Source organism: Micropterus dolomieu, linkage group LG17 (assembly GCF_021292245.1).
Source record: "Micropterus dolomieu isolate WLL.071019.BEF.003 ecotype Adirondacks linkage group LG17, ASM2129224v1, whole genome shotgun sequence".
NCBI lineage: Eukaryota > Metazoa > Chordata > Actinopteri > Centrarchiformes > Centrarchidae > Micropterus > Micropterus dolomieu.
In genome coordinates this window covers 7,142,383-7,163,433 of record NC_060166.1, presented here as the reverse complement: position 1 = coordinate 7,163,433, position 21,051 = coordinate 7,142,383, and the positions used below count along the sequence as shown (strand labels likewise).

Below are 21,051 nucleotides of genomic sequence, written 5' to 3'. Positions count from 1 at the left end.
ATGAACAAATACATTGGAAAATCATTAAACCTAGAGTGCGTGACGTCACACTCACATCACGCTGTGCAATTAACTGAACCTTTTACTGACACTTCAGCTGCTTTCACTCACTACATGCCAACTGGTGCTTAAACCGTCAGTTGAAGAATAAAAAAACTACTTTCAGATCTTACACTTCAACCGGCTATTTAACAGCTGTCAGTGACACATCAACTGCCTACAGTGCACACACTCGAGCACCTCCAACTACTTTTAACACTTTTGCATAAACTGACATTTCAACACTTCAAAACTCTTTGAAGTCTCACGTTCTCACCTGAAAGAAATTCATTGCATTATGCATACATTATCGGCTGATATAATCATATCCACAAAACTACAGAGTGACTTCTACACACAAGAAAATACAGATTTTGTGCATTTGCCGATTGCTTTCTGTCAATTTGTGGGTCATGTTACATTTGTAACTTCCTTGTAATTTCCCCTAAATAAAAAAATGTGTGTACAGAGTAAATTGTACATATTTGCAAATTGCACTGTAGTTTTGTGAATATGATTTTACACATCACAAATGTAAAAATACACATTTGCGCATCATAGTACACATTTGTGGATTGTTTTCTGTGGGTCCAATAAAATCTTCCACTAAAACACAATCAGCTGTCCTTTTATTCACAGTACTATTACTAACAATAAAGGCTTATTTTAAACTGCATTATGTCACGTTATCTTGGTGAGGACTCAACTACACATAACAAATGTAAGGGATAATTTTTGTTTTTGCTATGTGATTCTGAAAAGAAGAAAGAAAATAAAGGCATATAACATATGAACATATGATTTTAAAATCCTCAAATATCAAAATCGATATCAGGCATTAAACTAAAACTGCTTTCAGGACTTCAACTGAAACTTTCAGCACAATTTATCACCCACACTTTGACTGACATTTCAACTTTTTTCAACTGATACTTAAATGTCTTAAAATGACATTTCAACTTCATTCAATACCTTCTCTTGAACTGAAACGTCTACTTCTTCCAGCACTTCAACTGTTCAACAGTAGTTCTAATATTTAATTTCACATTTCAACTGCAGATTTTCAGCTACACTATGCGTTTATTTTCTTCTGAAACTTTACCTATTATAGTTTTATATCTGTGTTCATGCTGCTTGATTGCAGCAGTAACATTGTTTGAGGAAATCAGATGGTCTCACTGTCCTACCCTGGGTGTTGGACTTCTGGTGCAGGTATGTGATGAGTTTGCTCCTCATCTCCTGGTCTCCAGCCAGAGTGAAGGTGTAGGACAGCAGGGCGGTGGTGTACAGGTTGTCCATCTGACGGGCCACTGCTTCCTTGAGACAGCTCAGGCAGTTCTGTACCACGGGGTCCTGTCACACCACAGGCAAACACAAAGATGAAACAATGTGTGGGAGAATATGCAGAAGGGAGAACTTTCTTTAGAGACAAATGCAGCCCCCAAGACAGACCATTTAAAGCTAAAGAGACAATAACAAACATGTGCCGACATCTGATTTTCTGTTTTGAATATGAGATAATAAGAACACGGAGAGCTGTAATCTCTCACTGCTGACATTAATACTTAAACTTTCAATTTCTTTTTTTCTAAATCCCTTTTAAAGATGGTGTTAATGAAGACCTACCATCTAAAAATAAGAATTTGATCCATTTGTATGAACATTTCCAGCACAGTCAGCAAACATGACAGGAAATCTACCAGTGTGGGCAGACCAAGGATATAAAAATGAACTTCTTTTGAGAACGGCAAACATTTAAAATGAGGGCAGACCCAATGAGCTCAACATCCCGCAGCTGCAGCAGTGAGAGCTCAAAGTGAACATGGAGAGCGGCGTCAGACTCACCATGACGTTGGCGTCCAGCTCCAGCATGGCAGCAGTGATGTAGGCTGTCAGGGACACGTCGTCACTCACTCCTCCCTGGTGGAGACAGGAGGACGGCAGGAACACTCAGGAAACAAGCAGCACAATGTCACATTCACATACTTAATTCTTGCTTTCCTTTTTAGTCAAGACACGCCTGTCTGCTTTTCACGACGCAATTTAAAGTAGCTGAAGCTCTTGCTTTGTGTGTAAGACAAGTAAGGGCTAAGCCTGAGCTCCGCAGATATTACATTTTAAAAAACATCCCTCAGGAGTAGTAGTCTGAAACTAACCTTTTACATAAAAACATTCACATTAGACTGTCTGTGGCTTCTTGCTTACCACACACTCGGTGTGTTTTACCAATTAAAAATATTAGTCCACAGTTTATCCATCACAACTACTTATAAAACACTGGGGTCTGCACGCGTAGGAAAAGCCCAATAGATACAATTGCTCTGTTCCTCAGACAGACAGTTGTCATGGCTTTTTGGTGTTTGTGCTGTAGCTTGACGAGGAATAGCTGACCAGATACTCCCACATTCAAACTGATGCCATTACCTTCATGCCATTGTGGAAGAGTTTTCCCACAGATCTGATGCAGCCATTAGTCTGTTGGTGTTTGGACAGCCACCTCTTTGCATCTTTAATGTGCTTGGGATCCACAAAGATGTACGGTATCGCCCCACCAAAGGACTTCATCACAAAAGAGGTCAGCCTGGAGGGTCACATACAGAAAACACAGACAAAATTTTAGATAATAAATCTAACCCTATGTGCCTGTGGTGGTAACCCCAAACTGAACCCAGTCTCAGCACGATTACATAACAACCTGCTGTCTCACTTCAACGCAGAGCACTTGGTCTGAGCTGCTTCTACAACAAAAGGGAAAGAATCATATTCCTCTGAGCCGCACACGAGCCCAGCACAATGCAGACAGCTGGAGCTGATAAAGAGGCAGGAAAAGTCTTCTGGGAAGTAAAATAACTACATCGATTAAATTTGGATGATTTATTCACACATTCTCATAATTCAGACATGTTGCTTCTGGGTTTCCCCAGTACACACACACTACACACACTGTATTGCATTATAATCAGTGTGGATGCAGTCAACCATGCCAAACATGTCATTTATACTTTAAGATGCAGAAAAAAAATTAAAGCTGCATCCATTTTTTGGCAATTTTGGGGCAGCAGAACAAGCGGTAAACACTTAGATATTACCTTAGTTCAACGTTAGCAAACAATTGCCTATTTACACATCCAGCAGACAGACAGCAACATTAGCAAACATCTCGAGTCATGTTTCTGGCTACGTGACGAATAAAGTCCAATATTCATTCTCCTTTTATCTCTGTTTTAGGTCTCCACCAACTCTATCTGGCTCTTTAGCCGCTAAATGCTCCACAATGTTCACCAGCTAGCCGCCAACTTTGTCTGTCTTCTATTTTTGTGATGGGCAGGTAGCGTAGAGTGGGAGATTTTTCCACTGAAAACAGCTGCCTGATAAAGATAGTGATAGTGGTTTGAACGCAGCAGGTGATACAACATTCATTATAACCACGGGAGACTTTACACTTGACTTGGACTCTAGCTCAGAGACTTGTGAGCATCTCTGGCTTTTCAGCTGCTAAATGCTCCCTTTTGTTCACTAGCTAGCCTCTAACTTTGCCTGTCTGCTGTCGGTACTGAGCAGGTAGTGTACACTGGGTTTATCAGAGCACTGTAGAAAACGCCTGCCTCCTACGTCTGGAAATGGGGTTGATGAGAGCAGAGTTTGTGCACAAAGACGTAAAAGAGGCTATGACGCTCTTCAAGCTGCTGAAATCTATGTGGATTTAGCTCAATAATCAGCAGCTAGTGCAGCTTTAAATTAAAATAAACACATTTTCTCACACTTTATTGAAAGCCCTTGTTCCAAAGTCCTGGTATTTTAAGTGATTTCAAACCAATCTCCTGTTGGAATTTTAATGTAACTGAACACTTGAGAGCCCTAGTTTTTCCTAACCACAAACACACACGCCCACACACTCTCACCAACTGCCAAACTGCCCAGCACCCTTTCAAACAGCAAAGGGTTTGCTAAATCCCCCGAGGCACTGAGCTTTAAGCCCATTAAATGCAAATATTTTTTTCCTGCCCGGTTCCCCATTAAAGTAAATTATTAGGATGCTTGCTGGTGCCAAACACCTCCCACTGTGTCCGCATGTCATTTTTATTCTCTCATCAATTGAAGTAAGAGATTTGAGCAAAGCGAAGCTGTTATGATATATTGCAGTTGCATCATAGAACATTTTAAAACATTATAGAGTTATATAATCATGAACATATTCATATTCTTTTTGTACTTATGTTGCACACCATCAAGTTTTCGTGACGTGTGTAAGTAAACACAAGTGGTTAAGATTTCTGGTTCCTCCTCAGTTTACACAATATGTATATTTCTACATTGTACTAGTATTTTGGGTTTTATGAAACCAAAATACATTATAAATAATTTCATATGTTAAATATAAAATAATTAAATAATACTAGTTATAAATACAATATTATTTTAAAACAATACTTCTATAAATACTTATAATTAAATAAAAATAAATACTGTTAATGTGTTTTAATACTGTATGTGCTCCAACATCACTAAAAAAAATGACAATATGGGAATCAAGATGTTCTTATACATGCTGAAGTATTAAACTGGTTTAAATTACAACTGACTCACTAAGTGTTTTTTAATAGAATCAAACTTGTAACCAGTTTCCATGTGTTCACAGAAAATGTAAGTGGCTATTACACAATTGTCACTAATCTAGTGTTTGTATCCTAAACAGCTTCGTTACTGAGGCAAGTTTACTGACCAGGTGTTTCCAGACTCATCATTCTTTCCAAAGGCACTGTAGGAGCCGTCGTCATGCTTGTATGTAAGCTCCCTCTGATATCCTGCAACACACACACACACATATATATGAACAAAACCATCAAACAAGCCCCCTTTGCAGGCAGACAGGACACAGTCTGTATAAAAGGAGAGTGCCTGTTGTTTCAGATACCGATGAGGTAAAATAACAGATCCGCGAGACTGAAGGCTTATCAGATGTCAAAACACTACACGCCAATTTATTTAAGTGTTCACAACTTTGGAACGTTATCACTGCGACAATCATTTTATCTTTCATCACGGTGCTCCTGAGGTAAACAGTTGAAATATAGCGTTCATGTTACAACCTACCAGGAATGCAAACTTGCATGTATTTTGTTGGCCATTACAGCACCTTGAGCCAGGTTCCCTTTTGTTGCCAGATGAACCTGTCTGAACGAGCCAGCCCCCACTTTCATTTAAATACAACAGTCATGGTCTCTTTAGCTCTAAACTGGTTTTAAACTGGTTTAAACCTGATAACTGACAATACAAAGGCATTGTTTTCTGGAAGGGAACTGATGGGTATTTTCAACCAAAGGTAATCTGCAGACTGGAATAATCACTCAAACTCCAAAACCCAGAGTCTGTAAAGAGAGAAAGCATTCTTACAGCGGCGAATGGGCTGCATTTTTGAAGCTGATGACGGTTCATTTAAATGGGATATTTCTTTATCCCATTCATTGTTAATCGCAGAGGGGACAGACCAACTCACCGCTCTCCAGGAAGCGTGTTGCCTTGTCCTGAATCTTCTCAGTCAGCTGACCTGTGCTTTTCAGGTAGTTGAGGATGAAGATGTTGGGAGCGAACAGCACCATGTTCTGTTCCCCGCAGCCGTATGGCATGGCCAGGAGCTTGTCCAGGTTCTTCATGGCTCGGCCCATCAGGTCACCTGCAGAAGCAAAAAGAAAAAGATAAGAGATTACATTATACGCTGCCAAGATTTTATTTTTTAGCAGGCTGGTACAGTAGACAGTTTTAGCTGATCATCCACCAGATGCTATGGTCCTGATAGCTGGAGTAAAAAAAATGAAAGGGGAATTTAAGCGTCACTAACCCAGTACAGAGACAGAAGCCCTGGCTGATCCAGCCACAAACATCTCAGGTATCAGAAGGGAGATTTTCTTCTCCACAGGCCCCTCTGGCAACACAGAGAGCAAAAAAGATGACACATAAATGATACACGAGGGAGTTTGGTAACAGTTTGACATTTTGGGAAATACGCTTATTCACTTTCCTGCCGCGATTTAGATAAGATCATTACCTCCCTGATGCCTGTACGGGAAATATGACACTACAGCTAGCAGCTGGTTAGCTTAGCACATACAGTAACCCCTAAAACCACAACCTACCATTTTTTCACTCAATGGTTTTATTACAGAAATATAATAAACAAAATATAACATGTTAATTCCCTCCGTTTCCAGTCTTTATGCTAAGTTAAGCAACAGTGAAAAGTGAAAAAGTGACTTCATGTAGCAACCAAATTACAGCGGTTTTTAACCTTTTGTTTCTAGAGAATTATCAAACATTTCATAACATACATTACTTACAGTATCTCTGATCTGATCTTAATATATCTGAGCGGCCAGTAAGAATGAATTATCCCTCGCACCCAACAATGTAAAAACTTCTGCCTCAGACCCTGACACAGGTGTCCATGAGAGAATGAGAGCTAAAGACAACATATCATTTGTTCCAGTTTTTACTCTGCTCTGAATGAGCGGATCAAGATGGCCGTTAACCCTGAGGCGATCAGATACCTGGCGCTGATACACAGGCCAATTGTGAACGCTCACCTGCGGGACAGAGGAGAGCGTTGTGACTGACCATCTGTGGTGTTCCTTCAGCCTTGAGGAGACAGAAAAAGAGAATGGTATTATTGAACTATATTGATTTCAGTAAAAGGCAACAGAACAAGTCCTTGTGTGTATCTATGAACACACACACACACACACACACACACACACACACACACACACACACACACACACATTTTGTTTTGATTTAATCCCACATACGTCCTGCTGCCCCAAATCCTCTCTAAATGACCAAATGTAGATTAATGCAGCTGAAAATTGTTCCCAACAAATGCATTATTTCCTCCTGTTTCAAGTAACGTTTGCTAAAAACTGATTCTTTTTAAACAATAAAACTACATGCTGCCAGTTTAATATTTATGTTTTCAGTAGGAACAAATGGGCCATGTGCCACAAACGGGGTATATAGAACACTGCCAGCCTTATTCTTTAAAAAGACGTGGCGAAACCAGGTCAGTCAACTCATTATAACATTGTGATATTATAATATAGTGATATATTCATGTTGTTTAATATATAAATTCAAAGTACATGAAATTGGGAAAAAAATGCCTGCACACTGACCAAGAAGTTGGTTCACCAAAAGGAGCATCTCCTTAATTTAAAAGCTGGTTCTAACATTTTGTACACTGGATCTGGACACACACGCCAAGATGGGTGTCAAACCATTTCACACTACGATCTTTTGTCGTGTTCTGCGAGAAGCTGCTCCGATGTTCTGACGGTCACTGACCTCCACCAGCAGGGTGCGGACCACCGTGTCGATTTGGCCCGTGCTGGGGACGGTGGCCACCTCGTTGCCACACAGAATGTCAGTCTTCAGGGCCTCTGCGCTGACCTTCAGATTCACCTGACCTGTGTGTACACATACACAGTCTTATTCTGAAGGCAGGGCTGTATTGATTACCGCTCGTTGTCACACTGTCACATTTTGTGTATGGAGGCAAAACTGGCTTCCTGTCTGTTTTCCAATCCAACTAATTATCCTCCCTGTTCCTCCATCCCTCCTCTCTGTGTTTTCCTTCCTCCCCCAGTTTCCTATCTTATTTGCCCTCATTAATCCCTATTTGTTGCCTTATTATCCTGCCTCTCACCCATACTGCTCTATCTCCCACCCCCTCCCTTCCCTCATAGCCCACAATCCTTCACACAGAGGACAAGTACAGATCACCCCCCGAGGGAGAGGTTTCTGAGTGTTTCGTCAGAGATACTACCTGACTTGTTAGTACAAGTGATTGTCAGCATTCCTCTAAGGGGGAGTTAGAGGAATGCAATTTGACATTCATCAGAGCCTCGTCTCCATCCCTGCTGATGGAGGCTGATAGAAATCGTCTGCTTTCAGGCCAGGCAGCGTTACAACAACAGCCCCCTGTCTTTGCTTCCAGCAGTGCAGACGCAGCAGCTGTCAGTGCCCTTAATACAGATTAATTAGCTTGTTCTGTCTCATCTTTGTTCCGTCCAATATACAACTTACACTTTTAGTGACAAACAACATTTCATTATAAAGATGTGAAGATTGCATTATATTATTAGTGACAGTGATAACAGGCAGTAAGAGGAGAGCTGTTCTCTTCTTGACAGTGAAATGTTGTTTAATACAGTTTTGAAGGGCAATGATATGAGTTATATTTTGCATGGATATAATGTCACAATTAGACATTTTTTATATAGAATATATATATATAGGACTTCTTTTTCTCCCTTGATCAGCCTATAAGGACACTTTCAATAAAGCATGTGCTGCACTGTGTGTGTCCCAGCGTTGGATCTGCATTCATAAACCTATGGACACTTATTTTCATTTCCCTGTGGAAATTCAGGGTAATCCAATCACACCTTTACTGACGGCTTTTAAAGAGGTGTGTTAAGTAAGCCAGAGACTCTTTCGAATGTAAAAGCTCTCAATAAACTCAATATAAAGCATTGCTGCAAAAACTGTTCTTGCGCTTTTATTTTGGAGGCACAATCACTTAAGAGGAAGTAATTATGTGAGTAACTGTTGCTGTCATGATAAATCTATTTCAGCATCAGCCGCTATCAATTTATTTACTTTTCTGCTATCAAATCAATCTGGCCTGCGGGCCGCCTATTGCCGACCACTGCCATAGTGTTTTAGATTAGTGAATGCGTGTTTCATACACATTCACAAATTTAATTTCATACCTTTCAGTTATCCCATTTGCTCCCCTTCCCTGTGATGATCATATCTGCTTTCATTGTTGTCAGCTAGGTTATTATCTTTATTATGTTATCAGTATTTATATGTTTGCTTTTGTTTTCTCCTTGAAAACATATTTCTCAATCAGCTTTATACTAGGAGGGATGAGGTCCTAAATGAACGAACTTCTTTTTGCCAAATTGTTGCCAAACAGTTTTGGTTATTTCACATAAGAGATTTCATTGTGTGTTTTTGTGGGCGGAGCTCATTAGGACCAATCAGGATGAATCATATTTGGATATAAAGCGTTAAATTCCTTAAATAAATAATGTTACAAAGAAAACTTCAAATTTAGGCCACAGCTGAGGGAAAAGTTAATTAGATTGTAAAGGGCTGGAGCCAGGATTTTACAAATACAGAGGTCAGAGGTCCAAGGAGCCCCTCCATCCCATCATAACTTTGAGAGACTGAAAAATTCTGTACAAAATGATGCGATTAAATTGTAGATATTTTTCCATGTGCGATTCCTTCAACTGTTCTATCATATGTTTTGTAATATTTTTGCATTAAAAAAACAGCGATGAGATGTTCTCCCCGTAATTGCTCTATTATTAAATTAATCTATAACATGTCAACATCCACAATCCCAGTCTCCTCAATATAGCAACAGCACTGGAGGGGAACTGAGATTTCTTTAATACTTTCTTAACACTGAAAGATAAGATTTATTTGGCAATCACAGATCCAGATAAAGCCTCTCCTACTGAAATAACTCATTTTAGGATTTGTTCTGCCTTGGTTGTTGGGTGGTCCAGTCTTCCATTATAAGAAATGTCCTGCATTCAAAAGTATTTAATAACTTCGCAGTTCGTACACTGTTGGGTAAAAAGTCTAATATTTTCCTCTGAATTGTAGTGAAGTAAGTGTACTGTAACACTTTCAGATTGATCTGCACTCACAGCTGCATAACCATACAGCGAAAATGTAACTTCAAACTAAAAAATTTATATTTATTTCTAAATGAGTGGAATTGAGACAACATATCTGGTCAGCTATCTATTAATACCTAGGGCAGTTGGCGTTACAATCCATGAGAAGGTCCTGCTCTCCTCCCCGCACAGACACACACTGTACTGGCAGCCATCACATTTTCTGGCAGCGTATTGGTCTGAATCAGCCAGTGTAATCTTAACCTGTAGACAGAAACAAAGACAAAACATAGAAATACTCAGTGTCAGAAATAGAAATATATGAAACATTTACATATGCAAAGAAAGCGGTAAGTCAACATTTTAATTATAACTGTTTCCTATCATTTCATTGACAAACCGACATCCAATCATATCAATCATACATAATCATTCTTGTGAATTCATTTAAATAAATTCCCTTTAATATTTACCATAATGCATTTGGAGAGATAGTTGAAGACGGTGGCTTTGAGAGTAAACACCTCCCCTCGGATGACAGAATAGGGCAAGGTGAGACTGACAAAGAACGGCTGGAAGGCAGTCAGTCCAGTGCTGGGCGACACACCAAAGCCCACAGGGGAGACGCAGAAAGCTCCAGCAGCCCACTTAGTGATGGTGTCAGGGACCGTCTTTTCCACATTCACTGACCCATTGTCTCTGTACAAACGTACAAGCACAAGTCAAATGAATGAGTTCAAGTAGCACTGAGTTTGCCTTAAAGTTTATGAGTAAAAACATGAAACAGAAAATATTATGACAATCTTTGTTAATACATGATGAGATATCTTGTGTTTCTGGCTTGGGGTAGGGGGGCAAAAGAAGAAAGCTCCATCCTCTAGGGAGTTCAACTGCTCAGTAAATTTAACTGTAATGGATTACAAGTGGACATTGTTAATTATGTTGTTCAGAATGCACAACCAAGCAGGAGATACCGCTACCAGGAATTAAGAACGGTGTCTTTTGGGGTGGACAGGAACTCCTGCACCACCCGGGCACCCAAATACAACTAACAAGAGTAAGAATCTAAAGCCACTCTAGCAGCTCTGAGAGGTTGTACTGATGGAAATGCTAACATTAGCATGCTAACATGCTCACAACGCCAACGCTAACTTGCTGTGAAACAGGTATAATATTTACCATATTCACAATCATTGTTCGGCGTGTTAGCTTGCTAGCTAACCAAGGTTATTACAAATTATAATGAGGGGGGGGAAATGTGTGCATGACATGTCAAAACATACAGTAGTCGTCGAGACATTTAGTCAAAACCATAAATGTGGCGCTAAAGGAAAGGTCAGGACATCAAATTCATGGATATCATGGACGTCTGGTACAAAAGTTCATGGCAGTCCATCCAATAGTCTCATCCAACTGACAGATTGAATATGCCTTCTTAAAATAAAACTTGAACCAGTATCTGATGACAATTGTTGGGCCACTGTCAATCAAATATGTTCAAACCATAACCGAACAGTCTCGATGATCCAGATTAAGTTTTTTTTTGTGTGTTAAAAGCTTAATAAATAATAGGAATGTCTTTTCTTTAAATTGTTGCATCTTTGGTCATGACTATTTAATTTTGCAGAAAAATGCTTTTAAAAAACAGGTTTTCAGGGCCTTTATGGTACAATGTGTAAGAACTGAGACTTCTTGCCACCTGTCGAATTCATACTCCAAAAATATAGGGGGGCAGCATATCACATATCATATCATAACTGCTGTTAAATTAGGGGTTAAACCAGAGTTGGTGATTGTTGGAACAGGGGAAACACTAACAAAAGTGGTTTTGGTTTGTTTTATTTTGTTTCTGAGTTTATGACGCGCTTTTCAGTTAACAAGGCAATTAGTTCGGTGAAAGAGGGAAACCTTAATTCAGAAGGTATACTCTATAAAGCTTTGAGAGCTTGTGTAATGTAGCGAACTTGCCACTGGCACACACAAGTCCCAGCTGAAACAACAACACAGAAAAACAGGACAGGCCGGGGCTAGCTGATTAGCATACTAATATTCAGTAGATCTGTATCTCTGCAACACAGTACATAGACGTTTTTGACATGACGTCAGAGCTGTTCATGTTCATTTATTTATATTCATATATTTAACTTAACTTCTGGCCAAATCTTACACATTGCACCTTTAAGTTTTGTATCAAACAAAACTGTCTTTACGTTCACTGGTTGCAGCTTCTCAAAATATGAATAGTTGCTGTTTAATATCATTGTAAATTGAATATCTTTGGGCCTTTGGAATGTTTTTTTCCACAACTATTTTCTGACATAATCAATAAAAAAAGTTAAAAAAATAAGTTGTAGTATGAAAAAGTGAAAAACATGTCTTGAACGACATAACAAACTCAACATTCTTGCCAACACATACTATGTCAGTGTTCAAAATGCAAAATGTCAGCAAATAGAAATAATGTATGAAGTGCTGATCCTTTTCATAGGATATATTTTATTACCCCACAGTAACTAGGTCCCAGATCCAGGTTTCAGGGAAGAATGTCCTCAAGGTCTCCTTCTTCTCCTCCTCTTTACCTCTCAGCGCACCACCTGAACTCTGTGGCATCATGTTGAAGGCCATGGGAACTGGAGAGTCTACAAGATCTAGGAACACATAGATAAAAATAATCCAATTACACAACTAAACTTACCCAACAGAAACCAGCTCCCAGATCCAGGTCTCAGGGAAGTATGTTCTAATGGTCTCCTTGGTCATTCCAGCTTGATCTTCATCAGGTGGAGAGTCGGGCATTTGATCTTCAAAGGCCGCATAGCTGTATGCGACATCTTCTGCATGCACCATCACATTTTCTGTTGTTTACAGTATAATGGTATTTTACTGTTCTAGGGTCAATTTCAATGGGCAGGGGAGTCATTGGACAAAACCAGTGACTAACATAAAACATACCATCATAGTAATATAAGTCATGGTTCCTTTCATGGCATTTGTAAGGTTTTTTCACATCGGAGTTGGTCACAATTTTTATTCCAATTTCCTAGAAGAGGAGAGAGGGAGAAAGAAAGAGATTCTAAAGTCATATACTGTAGACGTTTTGGTCACTGCTGATATAAACACACAGAATGAAACAGACCACAACTATAAACCTCCAGTAAAGTTTGAAATGACAATCAAATTACTCAAATAGATATAGACAGAGAGATAGAAATAAAGAGACATACAGGGATCGCAATAGGGATAATATATCTATCGCTGTCGATAGATGAATATAAAGATTGAGATATAGACATATACTATATTGCCAAAAGTTTTGGATCGCCTGCCTTTACACGCACTTGAAGGTTAATGACATCCAATTCTTACTCCGTAGGGTTTAATATGGAGTTGGCCCACACTTTGCAGCTATAACAGCTTCAGCTCTTCTGGGAAGGCTACAAGGTTTAGGAGTGTGTTCATGGGAATTTTTGGACCATTCTTGTAGAAGCGCACTGAGCTCCTGAGAGCTTAGTGAATTCTTTCCATTCCATTTCATTGTGTTTTTAGAAGCAGACTTTTGGCAATATAGTGTAAATTGACCCATACATTTTTTTTTTATCATATTCTAAATTTATTTTCATATAAATATACAACTGACTACTCATCAGTGTCAACATCATCTCTTGCAGCCTGTTCTTTGATAGGCAATCAAAATTTTCTACTTTAAATATGCTGTAGACATCATTCTTCTGATTGGGCCTATAGTAGATTGATCGCTTTGCACGACCAGCGTTGACCCCAAGCTCCGGATCTGGTTGGACTTCTGGCTCTGGTTCTGGTTCTGGTTCTATTTCCGGTTCTGGCTCTGGCACTGGCACTGGAACAGGGAAGCAGGGATATGGTTCAAAGTCTTCAACCTCATAGGAGTATCCCGAGAGCTTCTGTAAAGGGAGCTGGCCAAACACCTGTGCAAAAACACACACACACACACACACGTACATGAACACGTACATGAACCTGATACAAGTTATGGGCAGCTGGTACAGGCCAGCCCACCACCCATATGATGAAGGTCTACATAATCATGTTTTTAATACAAATAAATGTGCTAGTCTACACTATATTTTGTAAATAAATAAATAAGTACTATTTCCACTTTTCTCATGTCTGAAATCAAGGCATTGGTAAAGGTACCAATGGTAACATGGGTCAAACTAGCACTGAGGATCGGTGTCGTACATAGTCGATATTGAGTTCCTGCTCTTGCTGCAGCAGGAGGACGCTCTGGTCTATGGCTCTGACCGAACACATGGAGCCTGGGTGAGCCTGGAGACTGAGCGTGGTCTTCTCTGCTGGAAGCTCCTGGAGAGAGGAGAACTTCAGAGATACCTGCACAGGAGACACCAAGGTGGAGAGTCATTAATTTGAGAGCTGATTAGAAGAGGTCAGGTCACAATAACCTAAAATGAATGTGTTTTCATATTTGACTGGATGTCAAGTCTTGGAATCATCTAATGTAGCTTTATGTAACAAAAAGGCCTAATGGGTCCCTCAGGTGGTACCTTGTTGTTGAGGCAGAGCTGAATGGGGAAGTCCTGGCTATCGGCCACAGTCTCCCCACTGGGCATCACAGTGTAAACTACCACTTGGGCAAATGGTGCCAGGTTTGTAACCTGACGGAGTGATACAGACAACTCGCCTTTGTTGACTGAGGCATGAAACACAGAAAGACAAGGAAATGTGACTGTCAAAATACATAAAACAAAAATATACCTTCTTATTTTGCTAATATCAAATCAGATATCTGTATATTGTTTAAACAGATATCTTTTTTGCACATGGACAAATAATAATCTGCTAGGTTAGCGTGAAACTAAGCTACGTAGGTTTGCCTAAAGCCTAGCAAATGAGTGTTTTTGCCTATTATTTGATAAATGATATAGAGAGTAACAGGAAATGCGGGGAAAGAAAGGTGGGTCCTTGGCTGGTTCTTAATGTTGAGGTTATGTGGTATGTACCCTAACCATTACGCTACTGAGGCACCCTGCAAATGAGCTACTTGAGGTTGGCCTCAAGCAGTTGACACCATGAAGTTAAAGGATAAAGGACGGCAAATTCTATGTTTTAGTTATTGTCACCAAATCCTAAAATAAGACTAAAACCAACCAAGTATTTGTCAATCTCTCAATCATTTCCATCATTCCCAGCCTGACTGTGGCTTTTTACCCCCAGGACCCTGAAATGCCCCGCAGAACTAAAGTGAAATGCAGAGACGGGTTAAAATTCCCTCAGGTATTATTCTCTATAACTAAGACGGCCATCTTAAAAAGATAAGTCTTATGAAAATATATATATATATCTTAGTCCTCTCCCCTTTTACTCCAATGTTTTTTAAAAAACTAAAAAACAAAACAGTGACCTACATGGTTAACACTGTTTGACTTGTACCTTTATTACCATGAACGCGGCTATTGTTTATGTTGTCTGTCAATCTCGCATACAGTGCTCTGTACTGTAAAAGGTGGGCTGATTAAACAGTCACGATCCAAGTCGGACAAACACACTGAGCCAAGAGCCTTTTTGTTGTGCAGCACAGTGCAGCTATGCAGCTACCAGAATTACGGTGTTTCTGCCGTTGCTCTATGTGATTAAACCATGCTTATGCTGCGCGATCATGCAATGTCACTGGTGCCAACAGGAAGTAGCCCTGTAGTACTATTTTGTTGGTCCATAACTGCCTTCACTGCTTTCCATTCAAATCTGCGGGGTGGCTTTGTCCAGTAATATACTGTCTTTGGCATGACTTCTTGAATGTTAAAGGGTTTGCTAAAGTAATCAGTTTTTACCAGTTCCTGCTTCAACCTCAACCGGGACACGGCCATGCTGCACAATTCCTCCCCTAGACATCACCTATGAAAAAGCATAACACAGGCAGAGACATTTCATGTGTGTTTTTCACACAATTCGGTGAGGAATACTGGAATCCATTTTTATACACTGTGTACACTATACACAATTAGATCCACCTCCTGTGGAAAAAGCCTTTTCAGTGACTGAGTAAATAGACTAGGTTTACTTACTAATTAAAAACATAATGTAGGCAAGGTGTGTTATCTAAGTTAATTTGAAACACAGTTAGTTCAAATAAAGCATACTTTGAACACCAGATGTATATTTCTACAAATGTAAATAATCTGCGGGATATTGCCCCATTGTCTCACTACAGTTGTAGTGACAGTGTCAGGATAAGTGCTGAACCACTGGGCTCGTGGTCACATACTGTATACAGTAGCTCATAACCCATGACAAGAGTCTTACCAGGTAAAAGAAGTCAAGGACTTCCTGTCCCTTCTTTATCTCCTCCCCCTGGATGATGTACTGAGCGCGCACAGTTGCATCTTTGTCACAGGAGATCTTCCCGCTGACGTGCATGAGCTTCAAAAAACTACTGCTCTTGGAGTAAAATTCAGCGACGTGGTGGTAGGCCGCCCTGTGCTCCGCTCTCCGCACATTATGCACATATGGCTCGCTCGCTGCAGTCTTTCTAGACGTCGCCTGTTGACACAACAAGTCAAATTTTCACTCAACCTTCACTTATCGACATCTTCTTAACTATGAACCAATGTTAAGCCAATTCACAAAAATAAAGGCATTTAAGAAGAATGTGTTGTTCACCTCTGACGTGATCGATATGATGGAAAGTTTCCTTAATTAGATATTGACAAATAATTGATAAATACTGAACTGGTTACTAATAGGAAGCCCTTGAAACTGAACTGATTGTTCTGGGGTGGGAGTGGGGGGACTGTGACAAGCAATAACCAACCTTTAGATTCACAGTGTCTTTCCAGAGGGTGGTGTCCAAAGAAAATGAAGCCATGCCGTTCATGTCTGTAGTGAGCGTAACGTTTTGTGTGTCACCGACAAACAGGTACACAGCCTCACTGGCGACAGGTTTGCTGTCTGGACCGACCATTTTCACCTGCAAACAATTCAGAAAGCAGAGGCTAACCCACAGCAGACTTTCAAGATGTGTCTAGACAAGAAAAGTTCATCATTCCCCAAAATACTAATGATTTTGCCACTCCTTTATGGTGCGGATTTGATGATAAGGATTTATTCCCTCTAGAAGCATGAATGTGTTGAAGAATATTAATGCTAATATGCCTTTTACAGTATGAGATATCTTATGTGCAAAGATGATAAAGGGTTCGTCCTCTGGTTACTAAAAACGTGATCAGTCTTCTGTTATCTGCCCATTAGATAATCATCTTTCACGTGTAATACTAGAGAATTATGGCCAGGTGGTGGCACTAGAATAAAGGACATTTAGAATCATTAAAAATCAACCTCTGGCGACCTCTGCACAAAATTTTAAAGGAATCCATCCAGCATTTGTTGAGATACACATTATTTCAATCTGGACCAAAATGGTGAATTGACATCGTCACCCCTAGAGACACACCACTAGCATGAATAAAAATAAATACGCATCTTCGCTTTAGCTACCAATTGTCATGAGGGTGTTTACCTTTCCTTCGAAGGGGATGCCAGGCTTGTACACTGCAGGTACATCCTCAAAGGTGACAGTTCTAATGTGAATGCTAAAGCTTGTCCGCCCACTGCCTTTCAGAATGACCCCTAGATGGAAAAATCAAACAGATCACAGCTCGTTAATAAACAGTGGGGATAATAAACAGTATCCGGCAGTCAGTCAACCTACCTGTGCCGTATTCCTCCATTTCAGCATTCACCTCAAAGCTGTCATCGTACACGGTCTTGCTGAGGGAAAACTCTGTCATGTTCACAGTTTGTGTGGCACAACCACTTTTATCTGTCTAGAAAGTAATAACAAAAGTCAATTTAAAATGAAAAAAAAAATGGAATTAGTGGAGGAGAACTGTCACATTTTATTTGTCTGGAATACTCACTGTCAGTTCATATGTCTTGCAGATGTCATTTTCTTGGATACTTATATACCAGTAAAAGCGGATGGCCTTTCTACAAAACACTGCCTTCACTGAACCAACAACTGGTTTCCCATAGGTGTATCTGGAGGATAAAGCACAAGAATACAGAGATGCTTTTTTAAAGGATCCTGATTTTAGTATTTAGTGGACATTTATGTTCTTCCCATAGACAGCAACTGCATCACTATATCAGCACTATATCCATCATGTCAGATGTTGATGACACTAACTGCATAACTGTTAAAGTCAAACTGAAAATAAAAATAATTTTTGCTTAGAAATTAATATTTATATCCTTGGTGTTTGTTTTTACTTTTGTACCTTTTTGTATCACAAAAATAAAATACAGTCTTACACTATATTTAAGGGGCAATCTGTAGTACATATACATATCGTACACTGAGCCTAAGTGCTCAAATAGAAACTAACATTCACACACATTCATACACTGGCGGGGGGAATTCGGGGTTCAGTATCTTGTCCAAGGACACTTCGACATGCAGCCTGGGGGAACCGGGATTGAACCTCCGACCTTCCTTACGGCCAACCCGCTCTACCTCCTGAGCCACAGCCACCCCACTACAAGTGCAGAAACACATTCAGGTTCCATTTCTACCAATGTTCCCAGCGTATTGGCACAATACTCCGGGGAAAAAGGCAGAGTGACAGTGGCTATAGACAGACAGGGAGACGGCTTCACACAACATGCTGGAAACTCAGGAAAACTCCCACTGCAACGTTACAGTAATATTTTGATCAGCTTGAGGTTGAACTTCATGCTCCTCACATGATAATAGGGCTGTAACGGTTTTGAAACCGAGACCAAAATCGCGACACAAAAGTCCACGGTCTCGTGTTGCGTTTCCGAGAGACAGAACCGCGATACCCCCGCTCATTGAACTTTTGAGCTCTCATTAAGACAGTGCAACTGTGCCGGTGGTGGCTGGAGGAGGGTGGGCTTTGTAACGTTGTATATTGTAGGCTATTTGTATTAGCAGTAGGTTATTGTAGGTAATTTTCCACTTTAGTTTAGTGTTTGTTTACTTGAATCTGCTCCTATGCTCTTCTCCCTACACACACACACACACACACACACACACACACACACACACACACCTAGCCTGCATCGCGATATGAACCGAACTATGGCTCAAAAATCGAGGTCTAAACCGAACCGTGGATTTGGTGCATCGTTACACCCCTACATGATAACGTTACATTTACTACATTTAGCCGACGTGATACATCAGCATTAACTCGCCTGCCTGCTTTTCAGTAACTAACGTCACTATTTATGTATTTTTCACCGGAGGCTCAGCAATGTCAACAAAGCTAAATTGATAATTAAAACAATTAGTGAGCTGGACTGAATATTATGAGATTGTTGTCACACTTCACAACAGTTAAACCGCAGTAAGTAACTTTACTGTAGTGAATGGGTCTTCCACTGTGGAGAGTATCGTTAAAACGTCAGTAAATCTAAATTGAACGTTACGAAGCAAACAGTGGTAGATCCATGCTAATGTTGCTAGCTGCTCCTGCTTTGCATCAAGGCTAGTGTAAACAAATCTCTCCACATTTGCTTTGTAGCATTGCATCCTTTCTTGCAGACTAAATCAACACTTTAACATAATAACGGTGGTACACAGGATATTAATGTGGATTGCGTTAGCACACACACACACCTCTCTAAAAAAGTTTTATCCTCTTTGAAAAAATTTTTACTATACACAATATCTGCAAAAAACTACTGAAAATATAAACTGTAAAGTTTATATTTATAAGTATAAACTGTAAAGTTTATATTTTCTTACACAAAAGGAATAAGGATTACGTTTTCAGTTTGACTTTAAAAATTGGTTACTTATGTTGGTTACGTAAATTGCTCCATCTAAAACTTCAGTGCCATTGTTAACCTAAGTCTGTCCTGTGGGACACTCACTTTCCACAAATCTGTACAGTTGCCTCTTGGTCCAGGATGGTTATCACACTTGGTAGATGAACCTTTACCTCATACTTTGGCAAAACTAAAGTAAAAGGAAAAGAACGAATAATCTTACAGCTGAAAAACAACATTAGTATTTGAGGTAATGTGGGATATTATTCTATTTATTTTAGCATGTAACTGCAGCATACCGTATTCCTTGATTTCAAAAGTGTGGGATATTTGCTCTCCTTTGTCCGTCGTGGCTGTGATCGTGTAGGTTCCTTGTGCAGCCTCAGGAATCATAGGGTGTGAAAGATCAAGGATGCTGCTAACAATGGGCTTATCCAACCACTGGGCAATGCGATTTGAATTGGGTTCCTACATAAAGACAGAAGGACATTCATTGAATGCGGAGTTCGGAGCAAGTGTCTATCTGCTGCAGGTGATCAGCATAAGCAACAGAATTTCAAGAAGCAAGGAAGAAATTGATGTATTGAGTATTTAAGCACAAAAAACAGCAGTTTGTTTTTTTATCAAATCATCGAATGGGGTCCATGTGCCTGAGCGCGGTGAGTCGGTCCGTAGAACCTCTCCCGGAGCCGACTCACCGGCTTAGGCGGGATGGGAGGGGGGCAGTGCTAGCCCCGCCGCTATAGCCATAACCGCAGGGAAGTCCTGACAGACTGAAGAGGAATTTATTTGCTCTTTAGAGATGGCCGCGGTAGAGGTGGCCGACACAGAAGACAGGCTGTCTGCATCATCAATGTTCGGGGGCGGCAGGGACGGCAGGGAGCGTGGAGCCAGAGGAGGTGGATGATTCGGGGCTGGGGCATCCTCCTCAGCGGTGAGGGGATCCCAGCGCTGCTTTCGCTGGATGAGAGGAATGGCTGGGCAGTCAACACACAGCAGCGGCTGGCAGATGCCGTCTCGGGTGTGGTCCCTGCCGAGGCATTCAAAGCAGAAACGATGAGTATCGAAACCGGTGATCAGACAGGCAAAGGTGAGCTTCAAGGAGCAGTGACTCCATCCGTGGAGGTGAAAGGTCAGAGGGTGGTTCGCCGTCTGTCTGAAGAAAAAAGGATGCCTAGCAGTGAGGACACCGCTATTTATATGGTACGCATGTACAGTAGTGACGTCCAATTGGTCGGCTACTTACAGTATGCAAATTTCAGTGGCCGAGTACGTGCGTGTGGTAGGAGGAGAGGTACTACCCATAGAGTCCAGTAGAGGGCGGAGCCTGTGTGAGAGAACCCTCACAGACTAAACTGACTTCACCTGGTAAGTGATTGAGTGCAAAAGGCTGTAAGGGCTCAAAATGCTGGACACAGAAATGGGACAGCACTTTGCCACTTTATTTTACGTTTTTGCCTGACTTTTAAGGCTCTTGATCAACATAGTGAAGGGGAGGTAAATGTCAATCTACATTCGTCAATAATCAGTGCACTAT

General features: G+C 40.5%; 1 protein-coding gene across 3 annotated transcripts in view; it reads right to left on the bottom strand.

Annotated features, from left to right (window-relative positions):
* The window catches only part of LOC123985860 (alpha-2-macroglobulin-like protein 1), a 34,509-nt gene that overhangs the window by 5,068 nt on the left and 8,390 nt on the right, over positions 1-21,051 (bottom strand). The window contains exons 6-28 of one of the 3 annotated variants that reach the window (XM_046073806.1): positions 19,814-19,982; positions 19,620-19,704; positions 17,639-17,759; positions 17,431-17,545; positions 17,239-17,348; positions 16,534-16,689; positions 16,026-16,262; positions 15,554-15,617; positions 14,270-14,415; positions 13,947-14,096; positions 13,430-13,672; positions 12,681-12,768; positions 12,424-12,583; positions 10,202-10,427; positions 9,866-9,992; positions 7,375-7,496; positions 6,621-6,672; positions 5,879-5,962; positions 5,537-5,713; positions 4,763-4,844; positions 2,464-2,620; positions 1,885-1,959; positions 1,227-1,392 (exon numbers count right to left, since the gene is read on the bottom strand). In XM_046073806.1, the coding sequence (XP_045929762.1) occupies positions 1,227-1,392; positions 1,885-1,959; positions 2,464-2,620; positions 4,763-4,844; positions 5,537-5,713; positions 5,879-5,962; positions 6,621-6,672; positions 7,375-7,496; positions 9,866-9,992; positions 10,202-10,427; positions 12,424-12,583; positions 12,681-12,768; positions 13,430-13,672; positions 13,947-14,096; positions 14,270-14,415; positions 15,554-15,617; positions 16,026-16,262; positions 16,534-16,689; positions 17,239-17,348; positions 17,431-17,545; positions 17,639-17,759; positions 19,620-19,704; positions 19,814-19,982 (3,112 nt within the window). Of the gene's footprint in view, positions 1-1,226; positions 1,393-1,884; positions 1,960-2,463; positions 2,621-4,762; positions 4,845-5,536; positions 5,714-5,878; positions 5,963-6,620; positions 6,673-7,374; positions 7,497-9,865; positions 9,993-10,201; positions 10,428-12,231; positions 12,377-12,423; positions 12,584-12,680; positions 12,769-13,429; positions 13,673-13,946; positions 14,097-14,269; positions 14,416-15,553; positions 15,618-16,025; positions 16,263-16,533; positions 16,690-17,238; positions 17,349-17,430; positions 17,546-17,638; positions 17,760-19,619; positions 19,705-19,813; positions 19,983-21,051 lie in introns of all 3 variants that reach the window. The other 2 variants (XM_046073808.1, XM_046073807.1) reach the window with 2 other exon arrangements.